The sequence below is a fragment of the Acanthaster planci genome, linkage group LG09 (assembly GCF_054643075.1).
Source record: "Acanthaster planci isolate LZ-2023a linkage group LG09, COTS_SCS, whole genome shotgun sequence".
Taxonomy (NCBI): domain Eukaryota; kingdom Metazoa; phylum Echinodermata; class Asteroidea; order Valvatida; family Acanthasteridae; genus Acanthaster; species Acanthaster planci.
The window spans coordinates 4,623,398-4,651,298 of NC_141785.1; the positions used below are offsets into that span (position 1 = coordinate 4,623,398).

Sequence of the window (27,901 nt, forward strand, 5' to 3'; positions counted from 1 at the left end):
CATAAATTGGTTCACAAGTACTTACCATCATGATTCACCCACGTTGGTTTGAGAAGTTTCATGGTGATACGATCAATTCATAGGCTTTTCGACCAAAACAAACCCCCAAAAATGTCAACATGTGAGTATGCAAGCCGCCATCTTTCAATTGAAGCTGTCAATTATATCGTCAACAGAGGGCGCACGTCAAAAGTAATCTCGTAATTACGTACGTACGGCCGTACGTACGTAATTACGAGATTACTTTTCGCGGACGAGGGAACAGACACCGCAAAAACATTTGTCACAACATGGGCAGACGCTATTATTGTGATTATTGTGATAAATCCTTTGCAGATAATGCGCAGAATCGTAAGAAACACGTACAAGGAGTACAGCATCAATCGCGGATGAAAATTCACTATCTCGCTTATAAAGGTCAGCTTTCCCGTGTTTCCTTTGTCATGTTTGTTGATCACGGCATGCATGGTGCATGCTCGGAAGGCCCAGGGGGCCTGCTGCTGTTTACATGTAGGGCCTACATGGAGTTTCACCGTTGCATGTAACCGATTTCAGGGAATTTAAAATTACTTTCACCACTTGCATGAGTTGACTCGACTTATTTGAAGCAACTTATTGAAACTTTCTTGTTGGACATGCATGTTGGATACAGTCTTGAAATGTAATTAAGCTACCTAGGTCTAGTCTAGCCCAGAATGGTCGGGACCGACGTCCGCACTGCTCCATGGGAGCAGAGCAGACATTGGACCCCACAGTTCTTGGGGTAGGGCCAGTCTTGCACTGCATGGTTAATTTTTGATTGTATTTCCCCCTTGTAGATCCTGAAGATATTTTAGCAGAGGAATCAGCAAAGAGGCCATGCCAGCGATTTCACCAATCAGGTGAAACTCCTTGCTTTATATTCTTATGGCATCCATTCAACAGCGCGCACTCGTTCCTGACACCCTTTTTCCCAATTTGAAAAAGGATCAACTCCTCAGTTGGTGTGCAGTTACATTGAGGCAATCTAGAAAAACCTTGTACACTGTACATCACTCATGGATTTCGATTTTGCTCACAGACGCAATACTTATAGCCTTCCGTGTTTGAGACGGATTCTTTTGCCACGTACATGCTTTTTTGTTTCCACATCCTATCAGTGCTCGGAATTTAGAAAATATATTTTGTGTTGTTTACAGGTGAATGTATGTTTGGTCACAACTGCCGATTCTCACATCTGACACCTCAGAGAAGACAAGAACTCCTTGCTGGTTTGTATTCTAAAATTTCACATTGTATTTTGTGTGTTACATTCAAGCATTTGTGTGATTGTGCTTTTAAATACCTATCAACTTTTCTTCCTTTGTTTTTCAGAAATTGAGAAGAGGAAGCAACAGGACTTTGAGAAGACGAGGCAAAAAGAGCAGGCCGAAAGAGGAAGATTACAAGACAATCCAACTGTAGAAGATTGGTTGGAAAAGAGATCAAGGAAGAGGCCTAGAAAGACTGATGCAGAGACTAGGCAGGAAACAGAGGGAGGAATGCCAAAGGATGCATCAGCTGAGGACAGTGTGATGGCATTCAGTCTGCCACCTGCATTGCAGGGCATCCCTAATCTTCCACCATCTCTCATCCCACCCTCTGTGGAATGTGTGATGAGAGGTAAAGATGTTGAGTGGGGTTGAACAGGTGAAGGAAGACGTCCTGTTTAACAGCCAACACATACTTCTATTCAACAACCAGCTGCTTATCTGATCTTCCATCATCTACCACTCCACCCACGGAAACAGGCTTAGGAAAAATTGTTTATTGGACGATGCAACAGTTGAGAAGAATGAACATTGTTTTCATAGACCAACTGGCCAAGTTTGAGAGAATACACTGTTTAAAAATTCAGGGTAAATCAAGTCGTTCTCAAAAGCTGTGAACAACCCACGACTGAGCCGAAATTCATTCAAGACAAATATCAACAAAACGGACTAACTTTGCCAATGACATATCAAATTTATTTTACTTGATAAGTGCTGTAATGCTAGTGGCATGCAGAAGAAAACCGTGTTTACAATAAATATGGAAGAAAATGGCAAATTGGAAAAGTAACGTTTGAAATGTACTTGATACTTGTGTCGAAAAAAGTTAAACCTCTAGTTTCTACTTCTGCAGCAAATATTTGTATTTAAATTCCTGTATCGTCATTTGTCCATCTAATGGAAATTGATTCATGTGTAGGTAAGCAATAAAGTGATTTCCACAACAAAATACAGTTTGGATATTTGAATATCATTTCTACTAAATTTCATTACTACATAGCAGAAATCGTCTAAATGACAGAAATGACCACTATTTAATATGGATATATGTACAGTCGACTACATCTACAACACAGGTTGCTGGAACCATCCTATTTACCTTGGTACGGCTAGAACCTTGTTATAAAGGGACTGGACAAGTCAAAAAGAAAAGAATTCAACAGATCGGGACCCTCAACATTTGCTTATAATATTACAGGATTGCTATAACAGCGCTCTTTATGATGCAAAATATGGTCAAATTACTATCACGTTCAATGTACTTCCCTGATTTAATTTTCGCCATGTCTTTAGCACTCTGCAACCTGTTCTTTGAGTGTTATCAACATGACAGTTAAAACTGGATTGAAACCGGTGGGATTCCTGATTTGAAATAAAAAAATCAGCGTCCATTTCTATGTCAAACCTGGTATGTAGACTTTGTTCCATCTATTTTTGACTACACTGGGGGGACAGAAACTTCATAAGAGCATGAAGTACTGTACTGTATCACTCTAATAGTAGCTTGTATTCACATACTTGTGTAAAACGTTTTTTGGATGTTAAACAGTTTGCAGAAATTCTTAACCGTGGGGAAACACTGCTTGTGTTATTGGCCCTGTTTGTTGTCTGTAATGAACATTTGTTTGTAAAAGGCCGAACTGTGTGTTCAATGGATATTTGATGTGCCCAGAACAAATCAAGGCTTTCGTACGAGGTTGCGTTTAATAGAGGCTTTGCATGGTAGCCATCTTGCAATGCAGTTCTGATGTTTCACAGGGATGTCTCCTTTGTGCATACTCTGTGGAACAAAAGCACTGGCCTGCAAGATGGCAGCCATGCAAACTCTCGATATAATATGGGTCAGGTGGTCCAGCCAGTTAAGTGTTTGAACTTTTCCATACCCAACTCGGATTTTCCTCAGCATGCATGGCTTACAAAGCAGCTCAAATATGAATGCAGGTGAGATGTTGGCATTTCATTCGACATGAACACTTGACAACGGCTTAACCCCTTCACGGCAGGATTATTTTGACCACGACTGCTGGGCTGTGGCATGCCATGAATGGGGGGCTCTGTCCAGCAGCAGACCCCATTGAACCAGCAGCTGCATGGTGAATAGACTGTATGTGTGGTATGCACTAATGCCCACACAAAGGTGTGGTAGTGGCAGTCATCCAGAGCAAAGGGGAAAGACACACATCAGAAATCCAAAGCACACCTGTACTGTTGATGCAGAGAACATTTCACTGTTCAAGATGTGTAAGAAATAGCTTCTGATCTGGTTAAGATCGGTTCTTGAAAAGTTTGCGCAGCCAATATGCATACCCAGTGCATGTACAGATTAAATATTAACGCTCTGTAACTAAACTACCATTATTTTAGGTGGGATCTTCAATTGAAAAAAAATCTTTTTACAGTTGATTTTAATACCAAAAGCTGTACTAAACAATCATTTCTAAATGCATTTCAGATGAACTAGTCTTCGTAGCTAGTCTTTGTGTGAACCTTTTAAAACATGCATTCTTTGGCAGAAAGTACTATGTACAATTTGTAAAATTTTGTAAGTCCTTCAAAGCGGCCAGCTCATATATGGCTGTGTATGAATCACTTGGCCGCAGCTTAAAATCTCACATGACTCTATGGGCACCGGCTACAGCCACCACCACAGACTCGTGCATCATCTCTAGCCGCAGCCAAGTAGTTCGCTCACGGCCTATTGTCAGTTGGAAGTACAAACATCAGCCTCATAACAAACTAAATGAAAAGCTGCAGCCATCAACCAATGACCTCAGCTGTATCGGTCACCTGACAACAAGGTGTCCAATCAAATCAGTTGTTGTAGCAGGTACATGTATAGCAATATTTGTGTGGCATGGAAGTAGCAAAGCTAAAATGCAGTGTTACTTTTTGCTACAACAAGGAGTATTACACTGCTACAATATTCACCAATGAACAAATTGGATATCCCTTGCCACACTCAACAAAACAAATTTAGCGTGAGTATCCTGCTAATTGAAATTATTGAAAATATCAAGTCAAAAGTATTACAAAAGATAAATTTTTACACTGATTTCACATCACGTAACCGCTTTCACAAAAACAATCACAAACACAAACTTCCCCAAACTCCCAGGGTGTCCCTAAAAATATCCTACAGGAGAACTGGTCTGAGCAACATTCCATTGGCCCAATTCCACTGAGCCTTAATATGCAGAAAACAGTGCCATAAAGCCAAATTTTTGGCTTGGCAAAAATTGCCTAAGAACCTGACACAATATTATTTGCATGACAGGTTTTTCTACTATGCACAGATTTTTGCACAGTGCGGAGCAATTTGGAACTTAGAGCTGTGTGGATATGGCCCGACATCAGCTGTCTGGGTCACTGGAAGCAGGTTACCAGCTGTTTGGCCGACTTAGCAATGTCATAGGCCCTCGCGATGATCTCCTGGGTCAGGCGCTGGAGGTCGGGGGTCACACTGGGGTCGGAGGGCACAGCATTCTTGCACTCCGTGTGGAGGCGCGCAGCGCTGGAGACCAGGACACGCAGAGGGGTCTTGACGGACTCGGTGCGGTGCTTCTGGAGAAGCAAGGTCGCAAATGAAGATGAGACAGTGGAGCAAAGAAATTCCACTTTTCTCCTTTGATTTTTCTATTTTTGATAGCCAAAGAGCAGCGTTAAACCACTCGCCTCCAGGGTGCCCGGTACCAGAGACGTTGGCTTTATACACATCGTTGGGGTGCCCGAAATCAGACAAAAGAGCTGGGCCTTGTAACAAGAGACAATACTCGGAACAAAAGACCAAGCTGCTGGGAATTGCCATGTTTCAGTTGGCATTAGCAGAGGTAATCTATCATTGTTTTGAAACAGTATACTACTGTTTGCGGAATTCAGGGCCCGTGGATTATCAGAGGGGACAAAAGTGCTCCAGCACTCCAGCGATGAGCAATACAGTACCACTGCATGCTAATCTGGCCGCATTTGAAAAGACACCACTGCCATTCTGCAATGCACTGGGCCAATTTTGGGAACAAAGGAAATTACGCCACACCGCACAATCTGGGCTCTCTTTACTGGGCAGCAGGCCTGGCTGCAATACTCGGGTGTCAATGGAGGTTGCCTGTCAGATTAGAGTAGCCACCAGACAGTCATTCATGTGGGTGTAAAAGTCCAGTAAAGGAAGTTATGAATTTCCTAAGAATTTTGAAAATGGAAAGTCTTGAAAATCGCCCGGTGACTAGTCCCACATATGCAAATCCCACCAGGTAGGAAGTGGTTAACAACCCAAAGATGTGCCACTGGGGTTAGGAATCAAAGGTAACAGAATTTGACAGAAGGTGGCTGAAGGAAAAAAGAGCGTACTTTGATTTTGACTGTCTTACCTCTGGAAACAGATTGGCCATCTCGTTCACAGCTGACCGTATCTGATCTGAGCAGGGCGCAAAACTGAAATCACACAGAAAGAAAGGAACTCTAATTAAGAGAAAAAAACAAGGCAAACTGAATATTCTGACACATTCAGAACATGGCGACTTTCATGAGTTGCCAACTACCAAAGATCTCTTCAGACGAAACTTTTGCGCCAGTTCACTTTGAATTATCAATGAGAAAACTTGAGGAAGAAAAATTGTCAAATATCAAAAGTACCGATTTCAAAGTAAATGGGAATCTGGAACCAAATTTTCAAGGTGCCAAACTTGTTTTGGAAATTGTATCACGTAACCTTTTATGCATGTATTTGAGACTATTAACATGCTTTCTGAAGAAACAGAAATAAAATGGATTAATATATCATCGTCCACTCTTTTTCTTTTAATTTTGGGGTCCGTTTTTGGAACCCCCGTCCACCCATGGCTTCCACCCAATTTCAGGGGTTTCCAATAGAATTTATCTTGTCTTACCCATGTTAGTAACAGTTGATTAACAGGTAATAAAATTATATATCTCACTTTCTTGTGGCAAAAATGTCTACTTTTTCACTATTTATCAAGATGTACCTTTCAACTTTGCCCTCCGTGGCCACGCCCAGCAGAGTCTGAATCCGCTTGGTGATCTTGTCCGTGGCCGACACCACATCCTCCTGGGTGGGGGGTTTGTCCGATGCCCCGTCCCCACCCTCTCCGCTGCGGGGGGACAGCTCAGCCGTTGGGGAGCTCGAAACAGGCGGGGATCCCGGGGCATTGGCCGTGTCTGGCTGGCTTGAGCTTGGAATGAAATAAAATATCATGCGTAAACCACACTCGTTAAGAAGTTGACGGACACAAAACTGGCTGTTCTGACCCCAGAAAATCCACCTGGACTTGAATCACCTCCTCACTGGCGAAGAACCAACAGGTTGGTTGGTAGGATTGGGTTCCATCATGGAGCCGGGGGCGCCTAATTGGTGAGTTCCCACCAAGGGACAGCTTTGCTGTCTCTTGTTCCCGACCGGAACGGTGGTACCCTTCATTATCAGAACTTTGAAACAAATTGTTTCAATATGAGAAATAATTTTCTGTTTGTTTTTTTCTGGTGAAACTGCAGAGAATACTGAAAAGAGTTGGACAAAATCAACACTCAAACACATGTGTTTTTACAAGCAGTCAACTGTTAACCATACCTGACTGACCTTGTTTCGGTGGGTTGCGCCTGGGCATTGTCATAATCGCTGTCCGTCTGACTAACTGGTCTGTCTTCCTTCCTGCTTGCCTGTTAACACACAGTGTCGGAGTACCAGCTACATTACTTTAATACTCACAGAAAAATATGAATTTAAACCACTCGTGACCGAGAGTGCCAGTTTTGTTAAATGTTCACAGCAAAATTCCAACTTAAATGTGAGCAGGTTCTAAAGCCCAAGAATGCTGTACCATTCCCATCCCTATGTACAAAATGAACAAAGTTTGGCAAATTTTTCCCACAATGCACTGCAACAAAGCAAAACATGTGTCTTCAACTGGCCAATCCCGCACCCAGAATAATAGGAACCAGAACTGTGGTGGCACTGCACTCTAATGCTGGTTTGCATATGTTACGTTCCTCGACCGAAAGGGTGTTGCCATTTTTCCCAAATGCATGCGTGAATCAAGTCTTGGAATGCGTTCGAGTGTTCTGCCATTGTAGTATAATTGTCATCTTGTCAGATAGGAAATAGCAGCTTTTGTATGTGAAAGGCACAGACTAGGTACAAGAGCACAAGAGCAAGCATAAGTCCTTTGAAATACTGGAATATTGCATCGATGATTTCCCATACCACTGTCAAATCGGCATCGTCTGATATTGGCGGCAAATTAATGTTGGCCACCCTACTCTTCCCCTCTGTTAGTTTCTCCTGGGTCGCGGTGAGGGGTTTGCTGTCCAATGACATGCCAAACGGCCTCTGGTGGGAGCGTGACTCGATCATGGACATGGGTCGACCTGAGCCCCGGGACGAGCGGTTGATGTTCCCAGCCGACTCGGCCTGGAAGCTCTCCAGGTCGTGGGTCTTCTGGGGGAAGTCCATGCGACGTTGGATGGCGCGCAGCTGTTCGTTCTCCTCCTTCAACTTGTCCACCTGGGAAATATGAATTTTTAAGATCCACTTCAGCATAGATGAAATCAGAGTTTCGATCATGGGCTAAATGCAACAATGGACTTCAGTTTGTAGACGAAGACCAACAAGCTAAAAAAAAAAGAAGGCAAGTGTTTTTCAATTATGTAAAATCTTGCCAGAAGAACATTATCTTGAATATTTTGGAGCAACTTTATGATGAACATTACAAAGTTAGAAATAATTTCTTCGGTAATCCGAGTTTCAAAGCAGGCAAGGAACTACACCTGAGACAAGTTCATCTTCACAAGAAAAGTTTCATTGGTCAATTAATATATAAAAATTGTTGACAACAGATTCATCTTGAGTCGAATGCTTTGATAAATGGGTCATCCCAGAAATTAAGGGTCCATTTTTTTTGTGTCCCCGTCATATCTGACATATGATTTTGTAAGTTCAGAACACATTTTCTAATTTCAAAGAGTGATGAATTAATGCAAATTCTCTTAAAAAGTAATAGTTTGAAATCAATTCTGGTGATATTTCCATATCAAATAACATAGGTGAGATATAACAGGGACACAAATATATCACACTTTTGGACCCCTAATTTCTGGAATTACCCCAATATAGGTACAATGCAATAACATTATAAATATGTTTTTCACGAAACCTACAATATAGGCGATTCACAATAGCGTGCCTCCAAGAGTTTGCAACGCGTTGGCCAATCACAATGCATGAAATCTGTCAACCCTTTTCAAATGCGCACTGGGTCGTCCTATTTTGTGTATTGTGATTGGTCAACGCATTGCAAACTCTCGGAGGCGCGCTATTGTGAAATGCCTGTATTTGAGAATAAAAATTTCACTGTAAGAGTCAATGCCTAGTTTAGTTTAGTTGTCACTGTCATTGTCACTTAGTGGTACCGTCACTTTTTGACGTGAAAGCCATCAGATCTATGTGTACACGTCTGTCACTGTTTGTACACAAGCTATGGTCAGTATGTCCTTTGGAGCCATTATTCGTCCCCACAATTATTTCAACATGTTACAACCATTAAGTTGTATTGCATGTCAATGTCCATGATGGAAACTGTCATTGTCACTGTCCTTTTTGCTGTCCGTCTGGTGCCGCTTACCATTGACTGCAACATGTGCACGTCTTGGTTGAGCTCTTTGTTCATCGCCAGGAGCTGTGAAACCTTCGCCTCGGCAGACACCAACTGCTTCTTGACTTGCAGGTACTCCTTGAGCGTGATTGGCTCATCAGAATTATCCGAGCTGCCTCCCTGGGAGGGCAAATGATTTTGGAATGGAGCAAAATGTTTGAATTGGAGACGGCTAACCATGGCAACCGTGAATAGAGAGAGAAGTGGAATTCAAGTCTAACTTTAGCGCTCACATCAGGTTCAAGTTGAGACTCTTGGGAATGATGGGCAACAAGCACGGCAAACTTCACAAAATATACGTCGCCACGAGTTCTACAATATATCCACGCTTTCTCAGTGCAGTTCACAGAACGCAATGTGTTATAACAATATACGCCATCTATATTACAGCTTCATGACAACAAATCCATTCCAGGTTTCCCAACCCTAAAATGTTAGGGTGACAAAAACTGACCGTACAGCCCCGACAAATCCAACGACGACGTCCAAACCACCTAATGCTGTAAGTAACCTCTGACGTAGTTCAACAGGTAAAGTGTTTCACCACACAAAGTGCATATACACATGTACATTGTACACATATAGTGAGGTATCAGACTCTTTAGTTGTCTTAAACCTGAAGGCAAGCTGAGGAAGTCACAGGACTCGCCGAGGAAATTGAATGATGCCTTGAACATTATTAGTTAATTTGTAGGCGTGGCAAATGAGCAAGAACCTTTCATGCAACTGACTGCAGGGCAAAGTCTCTTCATGCAGATTTGATCTGTTTGTCACTGAAGTAAATGAGGCTTGAATCATTTTGCTATCCTAAACAGCACGATCAGATTTCATTAATTCCTTCATATACCCCAGTTCATTTTTTGGCATTAAAAGAAAGAATCAGTTGTAAAAAATGAGACGCGTCTGAAAGAGAGTGGGCACTTCTGCGTCTAGCCACTCTGCACTTTTTCTCAAAGTTTGCAATGCGGTCACATGTGAATCAATTCCCTCTTGAAAGGAATGCATCTTCCACAATTTCTTTGAATACCTTATAATTTGACTTGAGATTTAATGACTTGTGATTGATTAGTAAGAGCCTTGAAATGGCTTGCTTCCTACAACTCTGCAGAGTGCAGTAGGACTGAGTCAATTCGAATAAATCACTATTCAAATATTCAACTTTCAATTGATCGGATATCCAAATATTCAGTTGCACCGGCCGGCAGTATTGTTGATGAACAAACCATATTCAAAGTCAGTTGCAATGACACACACAATTGTACATTAAGATCAATATTATAGCTTCTCACATCTACGAGTATCACCAGCCATAATTTAGCAAGATTTAAGTGATGAACAAGACTTCTTGCCCTGTTGAAAATTTCTATTCCTTTCAAATTGTTTAATGAATATTTTACCTTTTAAATTGTTGTAAAATTTCTGATGCTTTTCATTTCAATCTGCTTGAAACGAGCCTCCATAGTGAATTTTCTCATTGAAAACAAAAGAAAATTTTCCCTTCCTTTTTGAGAATTTTGCATTTGACTATACAAAAATTATTCGAAGATTCGACAATCGATTAAATATTCGGTTTATATTCGGATATTCGGCACAGCCCTAGAGTGCAGAGAAATTTTTGTCGGACTTGAATTTCTCATCTGTGAAAAAGAGCAAGTTTTTGGTTAAACAGGAACTACTTAGCTGCGTTTTCAATATTTTCAAAATTTTCAAAAGACTAGAATTGAGCACAGACAATCAAACACTCAGAGCACTCCAGTTGGTCACTGATTAATTGACTGACTGACAGTGAAATCTGCAAACACGTCTCCTCTCAGAAATCACTCCACATCAACATTAGAAAATAATCAGTATTGGTTCTAAAACAGAACTGATAAAATCCATACAAATCACAACGTGACTGAGCTGACTTTACCTTCTTCCTAGACGACCTTGAAATTCTGCCCACTTCTGGACCCATATTAGGAATTTTCGGGACACAATTTTTTCCAAGTGCGAGAGTCCACACAGTGAACTACCGGTAGGAATTCTTTGAACGGTTTTGTACAACACACACTACAAGTGCAGATATGGCAACACATTCATATTCACGTGTTCATGGCTAATAAGCCAACATAATGTGACCAGCTAAGAATAACTCGCCCTCAATGCCACAAGACCCCGACTCGGGGAAATTTCCACTGAGCAGCATGCGATGTGCCTGGATGGGGAGACCTGGGAGGTCAGGTCTGAGCTGGCAATGCCAATTACATGCTGATTCTTGTCGTATGAAATTTTGGTCACCGCTGACAAATCAGCCAAATTGATGACTTATTTAACCAATCAAATAGCTAGGTTTCTTCAGAGGGGATGAGAAACAGAGGCAGAAAAGGTCTTCTCCAATCAAATTTTATAAAGCCAAGATGGTTGTACTTTAGGCAAGGAGAATCAACTACTGGTAACGCCAACTCCAAGAACAATTCTACAGCAACCTTGGGAATCCCCTAAATCTAGCACTGTGCACGGTCCATCTGCATTTTGACTCTCAAGAGGCACCAAATCTAATCAATATGACACTGGCTAAGATGTACCTTCCTCAACCCTACAGAATCTTACAAAAGCCTTTTGATGGATCTCAGGGCATTTGGGAGTGCACAGTTAAAATCTCAACCAATGCCTAACATTTGAAGTTACTGATAAGCTCCATTGATGTGTGTGTCTGATCAAGTCAGCTGATTAATGTTACATTAAATAACCCCACCCTTCAAAAAAAAAAAGGAAAAAGAAAAAGCCTTACATCTTTAGTCCAGACAAATCAATTTTTTTTAATCAGAAATTTCTAGGGAGGAACATTTTCAGACTGACTGCACGAGGGAGATCAAGGCGACACATCCTGAGCATGCTGAGTATTTATTTTGGGGGGGCTTCAGCTGGCAATTAACATTGCACAAGAGGAAATGTCCTTTCCCCTGTCTCGTTACACATTTTCCTCCAACCTTCCCTACAAATATCACAGGCCTTTCACTGACAGTCTAATTAATGATATCCGTTGAAAACAACGCGGCACACAGTTGCGAGAGCTATGCAGACAGTAGTGCGGCGCACGTAACACAAGACAAACAGTTCAAAGACTGGGTTGTTCTCATTAAGAGCACAATTCGAGACCTTGCTACAATGAATGGCATTGCTATAACTGTGCCGTTTATAAGACCACAAAAATTAACTTCAAAATGCTGTACAACTCTCAATATTAGAATGCAATGTATATAAATAAAATTACATAATGGCCTCCTTTGCCTCTTAAAGTTTTCAAAATGCTCTAAACTGTTTGGTTTTTGATATAGTGAAACAACAAAATATGTGCTTGCATGTATATGTTCTCCATATGGACTCTATGCACACGTCGACAATATCACTTCAGAATTTTTGTGACCACCAAGTTTGAAAAATTAACCGAGGTTGCAACTAGCACGCCGATTATCGGAATAAAGGCCGGAAACAACTTCAGGCCAATGCAAAAGCAAAGCAAATCTGGATGTCACTAAACATCTGCACCGAAATATGCTCAAGTAGAAATGTGTTCAACTTTTGTGAATTCCCAGTACAAATACCTGATCCGACGTCACAATTTTCGTGTTCACGTTTTGCTTTCGGGCCATGTACAGAACACCTTTAAGACAGTTTCTTAGGCATGCTGTCAGACTGAAAATTAGCAGGCAAATCAGAAACACAGCCAGACAGATGAACAGACAGACGGATATCCGGATGCTACTCACCCGTGGTTTGAGGGCCTCTTTGAGCAGGCCTCTCTGGTCCGATTTGCGGCTCCCCTCCGACAGGTCCCCGCAATCCTCGTCCGATGCCACGCTGTCGTAGAGGGGCTCGTTGTCGTCAAAGACGTTTTGATTGTCCAGGGTGGGTTTCTCATGGATGGGAGGCGGGGGAGCCCTGTGGACTTCAACAGTCTCTGGAAAGGAGAATGGTAATTTACAACAAATCCATAAACTGAATTATTAAAAAGCATTCAATTATATTAAAGATCCATGCAGCACACCATTCCAAAACAAGGCTTAAGAATTTTAAGCTATCTGGAAAATGATACCAATGCGCCAATGAGAAATCCACATTTCACAACTTTTGTTGCCTGTAACTGCCAAACAAAGCTTCTTGCAGTCAATGTTTTTACTTCAAATAAATTCACGTAATATTCTGGAAATGAAAAGTGTGGAAAATTATCAGATATCAAAATCACCTGCTTCATATGTAGGAGACAAAAATGAAGCCAGAGGAATTATCCTTAATTTAGAAATAATTCATTTACAGCTGAAAGCAAACTTATTGGTGTAGAAGTTTCCAAACTCAAAGGTTTGCAAGTCAAATCCTGTTGCTTACTTCATACAATGTAAAAGGTATTTTCAAACAGTAGTGGTAAAAAAAGACTAAATAACGTTAAACTCCAAGTACATTTCAGAAAAGTTACATTCATCAAATTATTTGACCATCTATCTTAAAGAGTTTATTTAAAGGATCTTCCTTGAATACAAACTTAAAACAATCATTGATCATACTATAAATCTTCACTTCAGTTTCTATGCAATTAATAGTAAAGTTTCTCTAGTTTCTAAGTTTACATTCATGGAAATGTATAACTCTTCCAAACATATTTTACGTTTGGGTACCTGACTACTGTATGAGATGCATACCTTTATCCACTGAGGGCCTTGTAAGAGACAGGGTACCCTGCTGTCTTCTTTTGGCCTCCTTTAGTATGTCAATGATCAGTGTAGCAAACTCCCGGGCACTGAACCGAGCTAGTTTCTGACGACCCTGGAAACCAGTAGAGATGTTCTAAAAGTTAAAGCAGTTTCTTGAAACAGTTAACTGAAATTTCGGAGAAAGACAAAAAAATTGTATATACGTGTACAAGTATGAACAGTAGATGGGAAGTTACAAATAGGTCTTTCCGTACAAGTCAATTTGAGGTCCAACATTTTTCAGGTCAAATGTCACATTTGACACAGGATTTTGTTAAGTTCAAAACAAAATTTGTAATTTCCCAGAGTCATAAAGTAATACAAATGATATGCCAAACCAAAGTAGTTTGAAGTCAGAATCAATGACATTTAATATCAAATTTCCCAGGTCAGGCACAACAGGGACACAAAAATGTCACTTTTGGACACCGAATTTATAGAATGACCAAACTTGGGTAAAATATGCAATTTTTCATAGATTAAGCGAGTTGATCCCAAAAACTATAACACGGCTTAATTTACATTTTCTTCTTACAAAATTTAAATGAATACTTGTTCAACGTACATTTATGGTACAGAATCATTATTTCCCTCGATGTGTGAAGATATGCAAGAAAAACTATGGACTTTTTAGTCTGCAAAAAATTCTGACTGAGATCAACTGGCTCCAACAAATCTACCAAAATCCACAACAAAATGAGGCTTTCTGTGATTTTTCAGACCTAAAAAAGCAAATACAAGTGGTGCAACATACAAACAGAAAATATGTTCCAGAAAGCCATGGTCATGTGGTTAATTTTAATCACGACACATCCATTAATTCAACTACCTTAAATTTATAAAGACACCTCTGTTATTTCCACAATCCTATGAACCCTAAAATGGTGGCCCACATCAGAAAAACTTTACAAACACATGCTTGCTGCACAGTTCTGATCATTTATCTCACAGCACTGCCCAAAATTGGTGTGGTTGACAAAAAAAACCAAAAAAACAAAAAGTTGGGCAAACCTGATTTCTTGTTGAGGAAAGCTCCGGGTTGAGCGGCAGGAACAGAACTGTCCTGTCGGCACCAATAAAATTGGGTTTCTGAAGCGACGACCAAACTGTTGATACAAAAAAAAAAAACGGAAGAAAGAGGCACTGTATGAAATAAGGAAAAACACAGCAAACCTCAACAATGCTAAATACATCAGCAATACAGTCCTGGCGGATGTAAGAGGTTGGACAGCCCACCCATCGTTATTTCTCACCGGACTGGGTGTCCTCATTGTCTAGGGTAAGAGGTATGTTTCACGGGATTGAAGTAAAGTTATATTTTTGGAGCTACGAAGGGTTTGTGGTATTATGTTTCGGGGTCAGAAGAATAATTAAGCTTTAATGGTATACAAGTTGGCTATGTGTGTGTGTGTGCGTGCATTCAATTGGGGACCCTGAACAATAGAGGACAATAAAGTCCCCGATTGACAGAGGGTCCCCGATTGACAAGTGTGTACAAAACATATGGGTGGTCTTCTAAAAAGTTAAAGTACAAACAAAAGAGGAACAATAGGAGGTCCCCAGTTGCAGGCAAATACACACTTGGGTGTGTGTGCAGCAAGTGGGACGCTACCAGAATCAGCAATCACCGCCCCTTTTGGGTTGTGTGACTTTCTGAATGGCCAACAAGAGAATCTGTAGTCTTTGCTTAACGTCAGACTGCATGCCGACTTACTCGCATCCAGTTCCCGCCTGTCGACTTCATCGTACACATCCATGGCCAGTTCCTCAAACAAGTGATTACTCAGCTGTAGGAAAATGTGACCAAAAGGATCACGAAAAATGTACTGATGTTCTGAGAGTTACCGGTACAATGTGGTAGGCCCTGAATGCACGTGGAAATCATATTTCTAGACTTCTTACAGCACGGGAAATCATTGAAAAACTGCATACTCCAATCAGAGTGCCAGAACACGTATTGTGCTTCAGCGGTCAGTCACCTCTATGTGCACTGTTGCTGAGTTCTTCATACACAAAAGTTTCAGGTCAATTTCTTTATGGGGACCAGGTGCCGTAAACTTGGGGGAGTGAGTCGGCACTCCATTCCACTTTGACAAATGCGGACAAAGACTTGGTTGTTTGCGGGACTTGGATTTTTGGACTCAAGAGTTTTTGGACTGGGACTAGGACTCAGACTTAACCACAACACTGATATACAGATTGAAGTCCCACTCAATTAACCAGAAACAGGCTTCTTCTGAATACATTTGGAAACTGGCACAGAGCTAACACAACCTACTCTCAGTAAAAATAATTCAGACCTCTATCCTGGCAAAGAATAAGCCTTTTGCGAGTTAATTTTGACCCAAATCTGGTACACTGAGTTCTTTAAATTCATGTGAACATAACAACTTGAATTCTCCTTACTAAAACCACTGTTGCTATACCTCATGATTCGGGGCAAGCTTTTGCTTAGTTACATAAGAGACGCCTTGCAACAATACGCTGTTCTCAGTGGATAAGAAGGGCACAAAGGAACCAGTCCATTCCAGAGATGGTGGTCACTATGCAAAAGCTTGCCCCGAGGTATAGAAACAGTGTCTTTAGTCTGAGGAATTCAAATCGTTTTGTTTATGTGTAGTCAGATAACTCAGTGCACCAGATTTTATTCAAATTTAACTCGCAAATGGCTTATTGTGCTAACGCCCTATGGCCATGACGACGCCAGTATTTAAAGCAAGATATATTTGAGTTTCTTATCGACTACACGGATGTCGCTTGTGAATGGGAACAAAACCCTAATTTTCTGGAGATTTTTTGTTTTGTTTTGTGTATCCAACTTACGGCTTGCAGTTTCTTCCTGGCCTGTTCGGCAGCCTCGGAACGATCCAGGGAACTATCCGCCATCTCAGGGATCAAGAAATGCTGGCCGGCAAGATGATCTGCAAAGGAATAAAGACCAATCAACGCACACGATACTGCCACATGATGGGTTGCCTCTTAAAAAAAATACCTTGGCAGCAACACGTCTGTGGGAAATGGATACGACTTCTAGCTCGTGGAATTCTCCCGTGGCCAGCCATACCCAAACTTTGGCTTGTCTACAGAGTACTGCACTAATTAATTTGGGTCCAGTTTTTTTCTGTCCCTATCACATCTGGCATATGATCTTATGAGTTCAGTACAAATTCTTTAATTTTCAAAAGTGGTTACATATAATGCAAATTGCCTGCCAAACAAATAAAAATATTTTGAAGTCAATATTAATGATATCCCTTGTCAAATAAACAGGTCAGGTGTGACTGGGACAGAAAATTGTCACACACTTGACCCAACACTTATTGAATGACCTCATCGCATTTCTTATCACATTAAACTTTCTTGATGGATTTTGAAGGGTCTGGGAAGGTTAGGAATGAACTGACCTGGTCTCTTACTGCAAACAAAGAAGGTCAGTCTGTCGGTCAGCTCGTACTGGCACTGAACTAGGCGCTCCGCCAATTCTAAGTGACCCTCCTCTCTGAAGTAAAAAACAAAAGCACATAAACACACACAAAAAGCTCCTCTGGACACCTGTTCCATAAATTTGTATACAAACTCTCTTGCATGTAGACTACAGTTACATGAAATGTACAACTCCAAACTGAGCATGGCATTTTGATCCCAGCAGAATTTTTTCAGGCTAACTGCTACCAAACTGCTAAGGAATAGACTTCTATCATAGGGTAGCCACCTTGTTTTTCTATCATTCAAGGCAATGTAACCAAACTGAGGCTGTAAGGAAAAATAGTCTGTTTTCTTTATCAGCATGTGAAGTTGTATTACTATTGCCAATCGGTCTACGGGGAACAAGACAAACATGGCAGCACCATGATCCATAGCTGTTGTAGAAGCTGAAATCCCATTGTCCAAGATGCTTCAAATATTTAAACACTGCAGCTATGAAACTTTTCTTGAAATTGATCATAAGTACCATGCATAGCTCTTGTCACAAACGTCTTGCTTTAAAGCTTTTGCAAAGTTTCAAGAAGTCGGCTGCTTATTTCTGATTTCAAGGACTGCTTAACATCAAAATGAAGGCGACTTACACATACCTAGCTAAGTCGGCTGGCGTAAGCCCATTGATGTCCATTGCCCCTGGGTCAGCCCCGTAAGCCATGAGGAGCTCACACTGTAAGCTCTGGCCAGAGTAACTGGCGACATGGAGCGGCGTGTTGCCTTTCTCCTAAAAACGGAGATCAAAAAATGGCAAATGTTACAGCGTAACTGGGGCTATGAAAATCAGGAATGATTGCAAGTAAACTTGATGAGACAGTTTCTCCTGAATTTAAGATTAAAGACTGGCCCCTTAGGTTCATCTTAAATAGAACAATGTCACTATCTGGGGGATGGGGAATGGATTATCCTAGGGCCATCCATGCCCTAAAGAGTGGGGGGAGAATTTCACCCCAATTCCATCATCCCCCACCCGTAGATCTACACCTTTGTTCATAGAGGGGAAGAGCAGACTATTTTGTTAGGCAAAGAACTGGGATCAATTTTACAGCACTTCTACACCACACAAAATACAGCCCAAAAAATGGGTTACCAGCCAGGACAGCATGCAGTGCATGCTGCTCATGACCGGTGCCCAGCTCTTCTCTGCTTTGCGCGTAAATCCACAGAGCAGCTTTACGTAATGGGAAGCTGTTGTGTATACTAAAATGTTAACCAATCTAATGCCAAATATTGCTCCCAATAACCAGTTCCAGTATGACACTGAAACACATGTACATTTGCTGTTCAACAGCAAGACATAAGTTAATTTTTTTTTAAAGTTTTTATTTTTGAGTAGCAGTCCACAGGCCTCCAACACTTTGACATAGTTGAGGACTGTTAGGTTTAATTATAAACTCCTTTGAACGAAGGGCAATTGTTGCGTGAACAGAGCATGCAATCACAGGGAGACACATGTCGGACAGGTTGATTGCAAAGGGTAATTTTGTGGGTAACAGACTGATATGGTTTAGAAGGAATTTTTCACAACATATCCTGTTGTGTCAAACAGTAGAAGTTAAGATGGGGCCTAAACTCAAGTGCTGTTTCTTTTGTTGGCAGTGTCCCTCTTTTAAAGAAATTTCTAGGGAAATTTGGAATGTGCAAAGAACCACGGAATGCTACATGTTGCCGTGGTAACAGGCTGACACCATTTTGGGATAATGTGGAATAAACAACTTCACTAAAGTTGGCAAATAGAAATTAATCCAACATGAAATAGATTGCAAAAATGGGCGCTGGCTGAATGTTGGCTGTTTTGCCCGACACGATAATTTTCTCTGAATGGTAGAATACGGAGCCAAGGACAACGGAACTGGCCATAGTTAGGAATTTGACCTATTCATGACCAGCCACCATGAGTCACATGTGAGCTGATATTTCCGACCTTTGCCACTACCCCTAGAGTAGCGAAACTCAAACTGGCCACTGTTTCGTCGAGGCAAATGAAAGCAAAACAAAATCCGTCCAGACGTCTTTACCACGTGGTAGAAGTTAGCCTGCGCACCGAGGGACAGCAGGCGCAGACAAGTCTCCAAGTTGCCTGTCCGAACGCTGGAGTGGAGTTGCTGCAGGGGGAGGAAACAAAGGAAGTATGGATCGTTAAAAAGTAGACTGGGGGAGGGTCTGTGCTCTTAAACCTGTCAAAGCAAAAAAAAAATGGAAGATCTGTTTTCAAGCACGGCTGTCCAGGTTATTTGACATGGGTCAGACCAGAAACCTTTTAAGCAGAGGTCAAGTTTGAAGGGTGTGGTGCATCCAACAATCAGCCTTGGGAAGACTCAATCTCACATGGCTATTTGAAGCATTCCAAGAAACAAATCCAATAAACCAGTACGTTAAAAACACTGTTCTTTTGAATGTCAGATAAATGGGTTTTTTTGGGGGGGGGTTTAGCAGTGTTTGTGATAAAAGGGCCAACCACTTAACTGGCTGGTTCTCTTTCCCTGTACTGTATGCTTGAAATATGACAGGAAAGGGCAGAAACCAGTCAAGAAGACAGCATATCTTCCTGACCAGTTGGAACACTTTTATCGTTCAGTGATTAATCACACAAAACAAGGAAATGCAAAAAACTAACATTTCAAATTTGCACGGCAGCTCAAATTATTAAAAGTAAAGACTAGTATGACCTATGACCTAACTGACAATTGGAGTCAATTTTCTTTACTGACCACGAGTAAATTAACTAAGAAACAACCAAAAATCAAATCACTTGGTAGATCATCATTTAAAGTCTTCTGAGATATGAAAGGTCAATTGGAGTGACATTTGATCTTACTTGACTAAGGTCCTTGACACTGGAACCGTCTTCTTCTTTGAGTCGGAGTACAAAATCCAGTCGCTGGTACTTGGCACGAATGAACTCTGACTTGGAAGGACTGTTAAAACAGTACAGACAAAAAAAATAGAACATCCAATTCAGGAGCAGGAAGAAACACTATGCAATTACTACGGAATGGGAAATTCTTCTGGAGGAGGTTCAAGAGATAATGTGCTTTCTGTAAAGTGATTGATCATTGTTTCTAAGCAGCTCGTATTTGGTCATTAATTTGAGTATTTGATAATAGTTTTGGTGAGGCATTAAGAACAGGAAAGAGTGGCCAAATGGACACCTTTCCGCTGGACTACCCTCCTCAAATTCATTCTTGGCCCACGATCTGCAACCCTCGATCCACCAACTTCTTGTCAGGTCAAAGTATGCAACTTTAGAAGAAACTTTCCAAAGCTTCCTGATTGGATCGGCCGGACCTGGTTGTCATTACCATGGGGATTAGAGGATTAACAGCTGATACATGGTGTATTTTGAGCTCTGCATATCTAAGCTGTATTCCTCAGTCAAGGTTAGAAATGTGTGACCTTTCAAGATTTTTTGCAGGTCATTCTATTAACTCCAAGACAAAGTCAAATCCAAGAAAAAAAATTCCCCTCAAATTTTACAAACTTTTTCAGTCTTCTTTGCACTCATGTTAACTCTAATTCAAGCAGTGCAAAAAATATAAAAATACATTAAGGAATAAACAGGTTTCTGGAATATCGATTAAAACCTTTACATATTTTCTTGATGCATTGAAAACATTCTTAAAGTTTAATATTTCTGTCAGATGTATGCATTGATGATGCAGATTTTTTAAATTTGATAGCGTTCTATGAAACTATTTCACAAAGTCTTTAACATGCTTTTGTTTCCATGATGTTGTTAAGCCTGTAATTTTTTAAGTTGTTTTTCCTTTAAGAAAGACAATCCAATCTGAACAGCACACTGGAGTTGGAATTATTATCTAAACGGCAAAGAGGAAGTACTCAATTAACATGGACTGCCCATTGCCATAGGAACACAGTCATGGATGGGGTGATAAATACCAGTCAAACCTTGACCGTGCCAGCCGCCAAACTTGGAAAAATAAACGACGAGTCTGTGCCCCTCCTAAATAGGGCAGTCGAGCAGAAGCCTTTAACTAGCTGCTATGTCATCAGATGCAAAATATTTCATAATTTGCATCTCATTTTGATTAAACAACATGAACAGGATATGGAACACTTCGATAAAATGACAGTGTGATTATTGTTATTTTTTGCTCTGAAAGCTACATGTACTTGACAACTGCACCAAAAATCACAACTCAACTTTACAGTTGTACACAACACAGTGTAAAGATGCATTCTAACCTTTCAAACTCACAGAATATCATACAGTTTAAAGCATGACCTACAGGTACGAGTCATTGTTAAAGTTACATGAACCGAAAATTGAAATAATCTTGGGAAGGTTCGGTAATACCGGTATCTTGCTTTCAAATGTAACAAAACTTCAAGCAACAAAAACAAACCATAAAGCATAAAATAAAAAAGCAGTAAAATAAAACAAGAAGACTGGTGCTTAATGTGTTCATGTGTTATTTCTACCATCGTCACTTAATTAACATATGAATACATGTACATGTGTATTAGCAGATAGGAAGTGTATTAGACCAAAAAAAAAAGCAACACAAGATCTCAATATTTAAATAACTAAAACTTTCTTGATGGTGGTACCACTTCTGAAGCACAGCTTTTTCCCCTCATGAGTTGCTGAGACTGCAAATAACTTACATGTCAGAGTTGTGATGAATGGACAGTACCAAGATGCTTGTACTCGTGGTTAAAACCTCTAGTTTACATGAAACCACAACAGAGAACGGGAACAACCTCCCTGTTTTCAGGGAGCAACACCATGCCTTAATATGGCCATACCTTTTCTCTGTCTGTCACATTAATTGCAATTAATTGTCGGGACAAAAAAATGAACTGTTAGTTTTGTCGCGGTAGAAGTTGTTCAGCTACATGTGTACGTGTGCATCTGTTCTGGGTTCCATCCGAGGCTTCATTTTTCGGCAGTCATAACCAAGAATTTGTTCAAGGTTTTTCTGTGGTGATTTTTTTGGGGGGATTTCAGTCCTGAAGCTCACCATCAAGCACACATGTGTGCCGGTAATTCCTGCCCCATAAAACTTGACTTAAAGAAATCCAACAACAAGAAACAAGCGAACCAATTTGTGGTTACGACTCCAAAGAGCCCTCCAATGAACATGCAAGTACACTGTAGGGACAGTCACCAGTGGACGGCAAATTCAATGTAGTACTATTCCTCAGTCGGTTCCCATGCTTGTCCCTTTTTTTTCATGATTTAACAAGCTTTGGCACAAGGGTTTGCAAAATATCATGTGAGTCATGGCTTGGGTAACAATTCAAAATGAAGACATCAAATCTCCCATGCAACCCTGAAAGACACACGTACACATATTGTATTGTTGACGGCTTCAGCCTGACAGGTGACAGCGGATGGAAATGGCTTATTCTAATTTGCAACCCAATTTGTGGCCAGATGCCATCTCATATTAATCATTACCATGAGCGTAAAAACCATGTGCTGTGTGGGAAGGAGTCGGGGGACTGTGCACACTAAAATGAAGATGATACCAAGTACAGAAATGAGGAACTTTATCATTTTCTGTTTGAACTCGGTAGAAAGGGGTTTCCAAAAACAAAAACTCTTTGTGTGTAACTTTAAACTCTCTGCAAGTACATATAAACTTCCTAAATTCCGCTAAATCCACTCAGTGGCTAATATTCTGCATTTAACCTGTTCACAGAGCTCAAACCCCCTTTAAAGTTATTTAGTGACTAGGGTCTGCCTTCCTCAATCCTTCAAAACCCTTCAAATCCTAGTAGTGGATTTTGATGGATATGGCAAAAGTTAGTGTAGCATGATTTTATGATATGAACCAATGCCAAGGCTACGTTCTTGTCTTCAAAATTCTTGAGCCATCCAATTCCCATGGAATGATGGAAAGTATGGCAATCTGACAGGATATAAAAGGCATTTCAAACTACTGCAAGAAGATTTTTCTGCATTGGAACACGCTCCAACTTTCTTGGATTCAGCAGCGTAAAAAAAAGAGGGACGCTCAAAACAGGAAAAACATTAACATACAAAGATGAGGTCGACCTCATGCACCACTAGGAACAAGGAAATTAATTAGAAGGACAAGAAATGTCAGCATTTTAAATGATTTCCTTATCTTTGAGGTTAAAGCATTGACATGCAGGTGGGATTTCCCCTATCCCTGAAAACGGGTCTTCATAAAATATTTTAACAAAGGCTGCTGTGAAAAAAAAATAATCATGCCGTATTTGTCTGACAATTAACTTCTAAGATTGTGTTGTTGATGATTTTATTGGTCAATTTCGCTTGAAATGTTTTGGGATGGCCCCAAATCCAACACTCTGCTCATTTTGTGCATCTAAATAAAGTTAAAACATCAATGTAACGCAATGAGCAGAACTCATGCAACTCTACCGAAACAATGGCAAAATTAATGCTGGATTTTAGACGACTTTACAATGTGGGACAGTTAGAGTTACAGAAAATAAAAATTCTCAGGACAGTTAAATTCAGAGGTGACGAGTGGCATTATATGAACTTCCAGCTCACAGCAGGTGCATGAACATAAATCGAGAAAGGAAAACACAGACTAAAGCCGTGTCAGAAAGTGGTGAGTGCCATTGAAAATAACATGTGTCCCTATGAAAGTCGCTGGCTAGAAGTTACAGCCACTTCCCATAGGCACATGCTTCATCTAGCCATAGCCACTCAATTTTGACACGGCTGAACATGTGAACTGGAAGAACTGTACTTTGTTAGCTCGCAGACTGACCGCTGTCTTGAGGTCAAAACAAAATGGCTGCCGCATGGACGGGAAAAAAGAGAGTTTGATAAATTACAACCTTGCATTGAAGTCGACGTTCCTTGTCAACGATCGGCGTTTGGTAATGCTGTGAAGGAGGCTCCAGTTATCTCCCGATTCCATATCACAGTTCCTTGCACTGTGTGTTGTGTGGCACAAACATGCAGTCAGACAAGCAGACAAACAGACAAATTCCCAATCGACAAGGAACAAACAAAAGCAGCAAACAACGAGACAACAATAGCTGGGATCAACATGTAGTCCTCCAATTTCCACAAAAACACAAACACGTCTGGAACCTATCGACCTAATATCCCATTTGGAACCAAAATTCTGATTCAAAAGTAAGTTGCTTAACGATTTGAAACAAATCAACGAGGAAAGATTGCCTAGATGTCAGCATTGACAGAGCACTCAACTGTACAGGAAAAAACTTGCTTTTTGCTCAAGGCCAACCTGTATCCAGGCTGCACTGTAACTTGTCATGGGTTTGTCAAGCAGTTAAGGTTATGAAACTTGATGTGAACATGACTCTTGTAAATATTTACTTTTGTAGAAAATACCACATAAAATTTCAAATTTTGTGCCTGTTCTCATAAAAGTTTGTAACTCACATGAATAGCTGGCTATAAAGTGCCCAACAAAACTGACACACGTAGACAGATGCCAATAACAACATGTTGAATATTCAGCAGGTTTAATTTTGTGGAAAGACAGCAGGGTTTCAATTTATATACATGTTTGAGGGAAATCTGACTGATCAGAATAGAGGGGATTTCAAGTTAACTACTTTCATCCTCTCCCACCAAAAAAGGGCATTATCCAAAAACTTGTAATAAAAATGGACTAAACTTCTCAAAGAGACAAGATGAAAAACTGAACTTGAAATCAGCAAGAGTGAACATGGCAAGACAACGAAGGGACAGCACCATTCTCATGCTAGTCTGAGACGGGCACTGAGGCTTGTTTCAAAAGGGGAAGGGGAGGGGGTTCTTTTTGGACTTACTGTATGGGATCCTTGGGGGAAGGTTTGCGCTTGCCGCTGCGGACTTGCGATGGGTCCAGGAGTGAATGTTCCCAGATCGAATTGGCTCCGTTGGTGACAAGTGCATAGACCATCTGCAAAGGTTACAGATCTTTTGTTCAACGATGCTTCCAAAATGTTATAGGATCCCACAAGTTGAACCTTAAGGCTATTTTTGTTTATGATGGAGCAAAGGGAGCAATTTGGTTTGATGTATCGCTCAGTTCAGCATCCTGATGTGAAAGGACTTCATGGACGAAAAATATTGAGAGTCGCTCTTGATTTCCACTGTGATGGATTAATGTTACAGGCCATCACTAACGCCTCATAGAACCATTTTCTGTGGACTGGGTAACAAGCAAATGATCTGCTTTGTGTAAGGTAGATTGAAAAAAGCCACTCGTTGACAACAGCTATACATGTCCACATATGGATTTACCGACATTAACCCACACCGTCCTCAATCCTCCAAATCCCTGGGGGGAGGATATGACAGACTTTGGAGGATTGAAGTTGAATGACAAATTTGTGTGGCCAATTGCGAAGGATGCATTGTTTCGAGGCTGTGGGTCAGACCTTGTGTTGCTTATGTTCAGCCATGCATAAATTTATGCCTACATTATGTGTGAAATCCTCCAAGATACCATTCGCACTGCATCAACACAATGAGAGAACCTGCCGCAGGATTTTCAAGGATTGAGGCAGTGAGCACCTCTCAAAGGAACACATTCCAGAAAAATTGGAGGATTTTGGAGGAATGAGGATGGTGCCTAGCAAAAAGGCCTGGGGGTTAGGGTTAAAAATGCAATCATTCATGCATTGTAAATCACGCTTCTTAACTGAGGTATGTCCTCCTTATATAAACAAAGCCAGTTGCCCATCACACAATGCCCCAAATCTGTGTCATGTAATTGGTGGATAGTCCATCACAAGTCACGAACTACACGTCTAAATGCACAACATGTTCAAATTGCAATAATGGACTACACGATTCATCAGGCACAATCAGATAAATGGTTCTATCCATTCCAGATCACAAAAAATGTCTGAACTGGTAGATGATGTAAAGATTTATTCAGACGGGGTTTTAAGGATTTATCCAAGTGATATTTAGGTTATTTCTTAATTTATTTACGACGCTTGCTGTGTAAAACAAACAATAACTATTGGCCGTTTGAGCTACAGTGAGAGTAATTTCATTTGGTGACAGATTGCCTCAGGAAAATGGTCCAGTTCATTTTTTCACCTCATGAAAGCAATGCACCCTTATCACTCATGAACCTTTGTTATTTGAACACTGTCAACCATGGGAGAACCCAGCAACCTACCTCTCTGAGACTTCTAGGCCAAGGTGGTCCATGGTTCAGCGCCCGGACCTGAGAGATGTGGCGACCAAGACTACGATGCACACAGCAACACTCATCGCACACCAGCACCCCTCGATTTAAAGACGCCCACCCTGGATCTGATGGAAAAAAATTTACACTTAGTGTAAAGTCCAATGGATGGGAAGAGAGAATGTTGCATCCTGACTCCACTGCTGTGGTTGTCTAAGGGAAATCAAGAAAATTTTCTTTTCCGGACAAACTTGGAAATGTTTTCGGTCCAAGATTCATCTCTATTTGGCATTTCTGCAATAACAGACCTTTATTGAGATGATATACATGCATGATTATAAAAAGTGGAAGTGGAATGCAATATTCTCTCCAATTTCTGTGTCCTTTTAGCAGATGTCTGAGTTAAAAACAGGACAAAGTCTGCATCGGACCATAGCAATAAACACCACCAAGCTTAAACATGTTAAAAGGGAGTGGCTCTTAGTTGTTAATTTTACATTTCAAGGGTGCTTTAGTGAAGAAAGATGGCTCCATACACAGGGAAAATAGGGTTGGGAAAATAGTATGGTTAACTTGTTGGCGTTGCTTTCAAAACTATGAATGATGCGGATCTTTTACTAGTCTCTAGAGTCTAGGGCCTATACACAAAACTAGTATGCCCCCCCCCCCGGCCCAAGAAATGCCAAAAACAGAAACAAGAAAACTAAACAATAAACAAAGCAAAAATCAGAAAACCAAACATGGCACATGGGCCTAACATGTTAGGCTAAGCATGTCAAGCCTACCCCGCTGAGTGTCTGAACAACAAGCCTGACAAGATGATTTGTACTGCAAACACGGGTTGGTTTCTGCAAACTCTCTAACAACACACGGTGCATTTGTCCATGCAGTCTGCGTCCGGAAAGTGGACATGACACAATGAAACTCGAACTAGCCAAACCAACCCACAGATCAAGGTCAATTTCTCTCAGTGGTCGATTATGACCCATCCTTGATTATCCTACATATTATTTCCACGATTCTCTCCTACCTGGTGTTCCACAATCGGCGCAAATCTCCCCGGGAACGCGTTGTTTTCCCCTCATTTTCGCCTCCGTACCGTGTGCCGGAAGTTAAATCTCAATACCCTCCCAGATTTACAGTTCTGGTGCACGGCGCGCCGGCGCGGCCTAGTATGTAGGATTCCACACATGGACTGGTCCCCGTCCTTGTTGTTACACACAAGGATTGGTAGCTAGCTTGTGCCTGTGGTCCGTGATTGGTTTAGCTCTGCGCATGCACATTCACTTTTTCTAATTTTCACGTACATTCAGACATTTATGATGTTACACACAACCTTTCGGATCGATCGTGCGCGCGTGTGACAGCTTGGTTTCAAATAAGCAATACTCAGTGTTCTGTCTGGCACTGACTTTTGTCAAGGACAACTTCGAAGTAAAATCGAAAACTCCATTTCCAAATTCAAAATATCCACCACGTCCACGGGCATCTGGTTTACTGGGGGAGAAAAAACACAGCAGGTCTATGGTCGTCCAAAGATTTATCACGTGACAGTGTTGTCACGTACTGTTATATGCTAATTTCCTCATCAACTTAGAACCAGCAGGATTCCGGAGGAA

The 27,901-nt window shown here is 41.0% G+C and overlaps 3 protein-coding genes across 5 annotated transcripts in view; 1 reads left to right on the top strand and 2 right to left on the bottom strand.

Annotated features, from left to right (window-relative positions):
* The window catches only part of hira (histone cell cycle regulator), a 39,889-nt gene extending 39,694 nt beyond the window's left edge, over window positions 1–195 (bottom strand). The window contains exon 1 of the mRNA XM_022253149.2: window positions 26–195. Coding sequence (XP_022108841.2) covers window positions 26–62 — 37 coding nt within the window. The 5' untranslated portion in view covers window positions 63–195. The remainder of the gene's footprint in view (window positions 1–25) is intronic.
* Window positions 192–2,238, top strand: zmat5 (zinc finger matrin-type 5). The gene is made up of 4 exons (XM_022253138.2): window positions 192–417; window positions 819–881; window positions 1,179–1,250; window positions 1,354–2,238. Exons 1-4 carry the CDS (start codon window positions 291–293, stop codon window positions 1,662–1,664), a joined length of 573 nt encoding a protein of 190 aa, XP_022108830.2. The 5' UTR covers window positions 192–290; the 3' UTR covers window positions 1,665–2,238.
* LOC110989046 (ARF GTPase-activating protein GIT2-like) lies at window positions 1,960–27,469 on the bottom strand. 3 transcript variants are annotated; one of them, XM_022253136.2, is made up of 19 exons: window positions 27,313–27,469; window positions 26,274–26,410; window positions 24,928–25,040; window positions 23,962–24,060; window positions 19,976–20,075; window positions 19,176–19,262; window positions 17,754–17,884; window positions 17,085–17,179; window positions 16,504–16,601; window positions 15,395–15,467; window positions 14,692–14,786; window positions 13,630–13,753; window positions 12,703–12,893; window positions 8,921–9,070; window positions 7,504–7,803; window positions 6,880–6,959; window positions 6,269–6,475; window positions 5,654–5,717; window positions 1,960–4,850 (listed from the first exon to the last, which is right to left on the bottom strand). In XM_022253136.2, exons 1-19 carry the CDS (start codon window positions 27,365–27,367, stop codon window positions 4,653–4,655), a joined length of 2,397 nt encoding a protein of 798 aa, XP_022108828.1. In that variant the 5' UTR covers window positions 27,368–27,469; the 3' UTR covers window positions 1,960–4,652. The 3 variants fall into 3 exon arrangements, with proteins under 3 accessions (XP_022108828.1, XP_022108827.1, XP_022108829.1); XM_022253135.2 differs by having other exon boundaries at window positions 6,871–6,959; XM_022253137.2 differs by lacking the exon at window positions 23,962–24,060 and having other exon boundaries at window positions 6,871–6,959.
* Window positions 27,470–27,901: the final 432 nt, after the last annotated feature.

Excerpts from the sequence above, each read along its gene's own strand:
- zmat5 (XM_022253138.2), top strand. The coding sequence starts at position 291 with ATGGGCAGACGCTATTATTGTGATTATTGTGATAAATCCTTTGCAGAT. Across the intron at positions 418-818 it reads TCACTATCTCGCTTATAAAG|ATCCTGAAGATATTTTAGCA; the intron begins GTCAGCTTTCCC and ends TCCCCCTTGTAG. Across the intron at positions 1,251-1,353 it reads AAGACAAGAACTCCTTGCTG|AAATTGAGAAGAGGAAGCAA; the intron begins GTTTGTATTCTA and ends TTTGTTTTTCAG.
- LOC110989046 (XM_022253135.2), bottom strand. The coding sequence starts at position 27,367 with ATGAGGGGAAAACAACGCGTTCCCGGGGAGATTTGCGCCGATTGTGGA. Across the intron at positions 20,076-23,961 it reads AACGTCGACTTCAATGCAAG|TCCTTCCAAGTCAGAGTTCA; the intron begins GTTGTAATTTAT and ends CTGTTTTAACAG. Across the intron at positions 7,804-8,920 it reads TGCACATGTTGCAGTCAATG|GTGGACAAGTTGAAGGAGGA; the intron begins GTAAGCGGCACC and ends CATATTTCCCAG.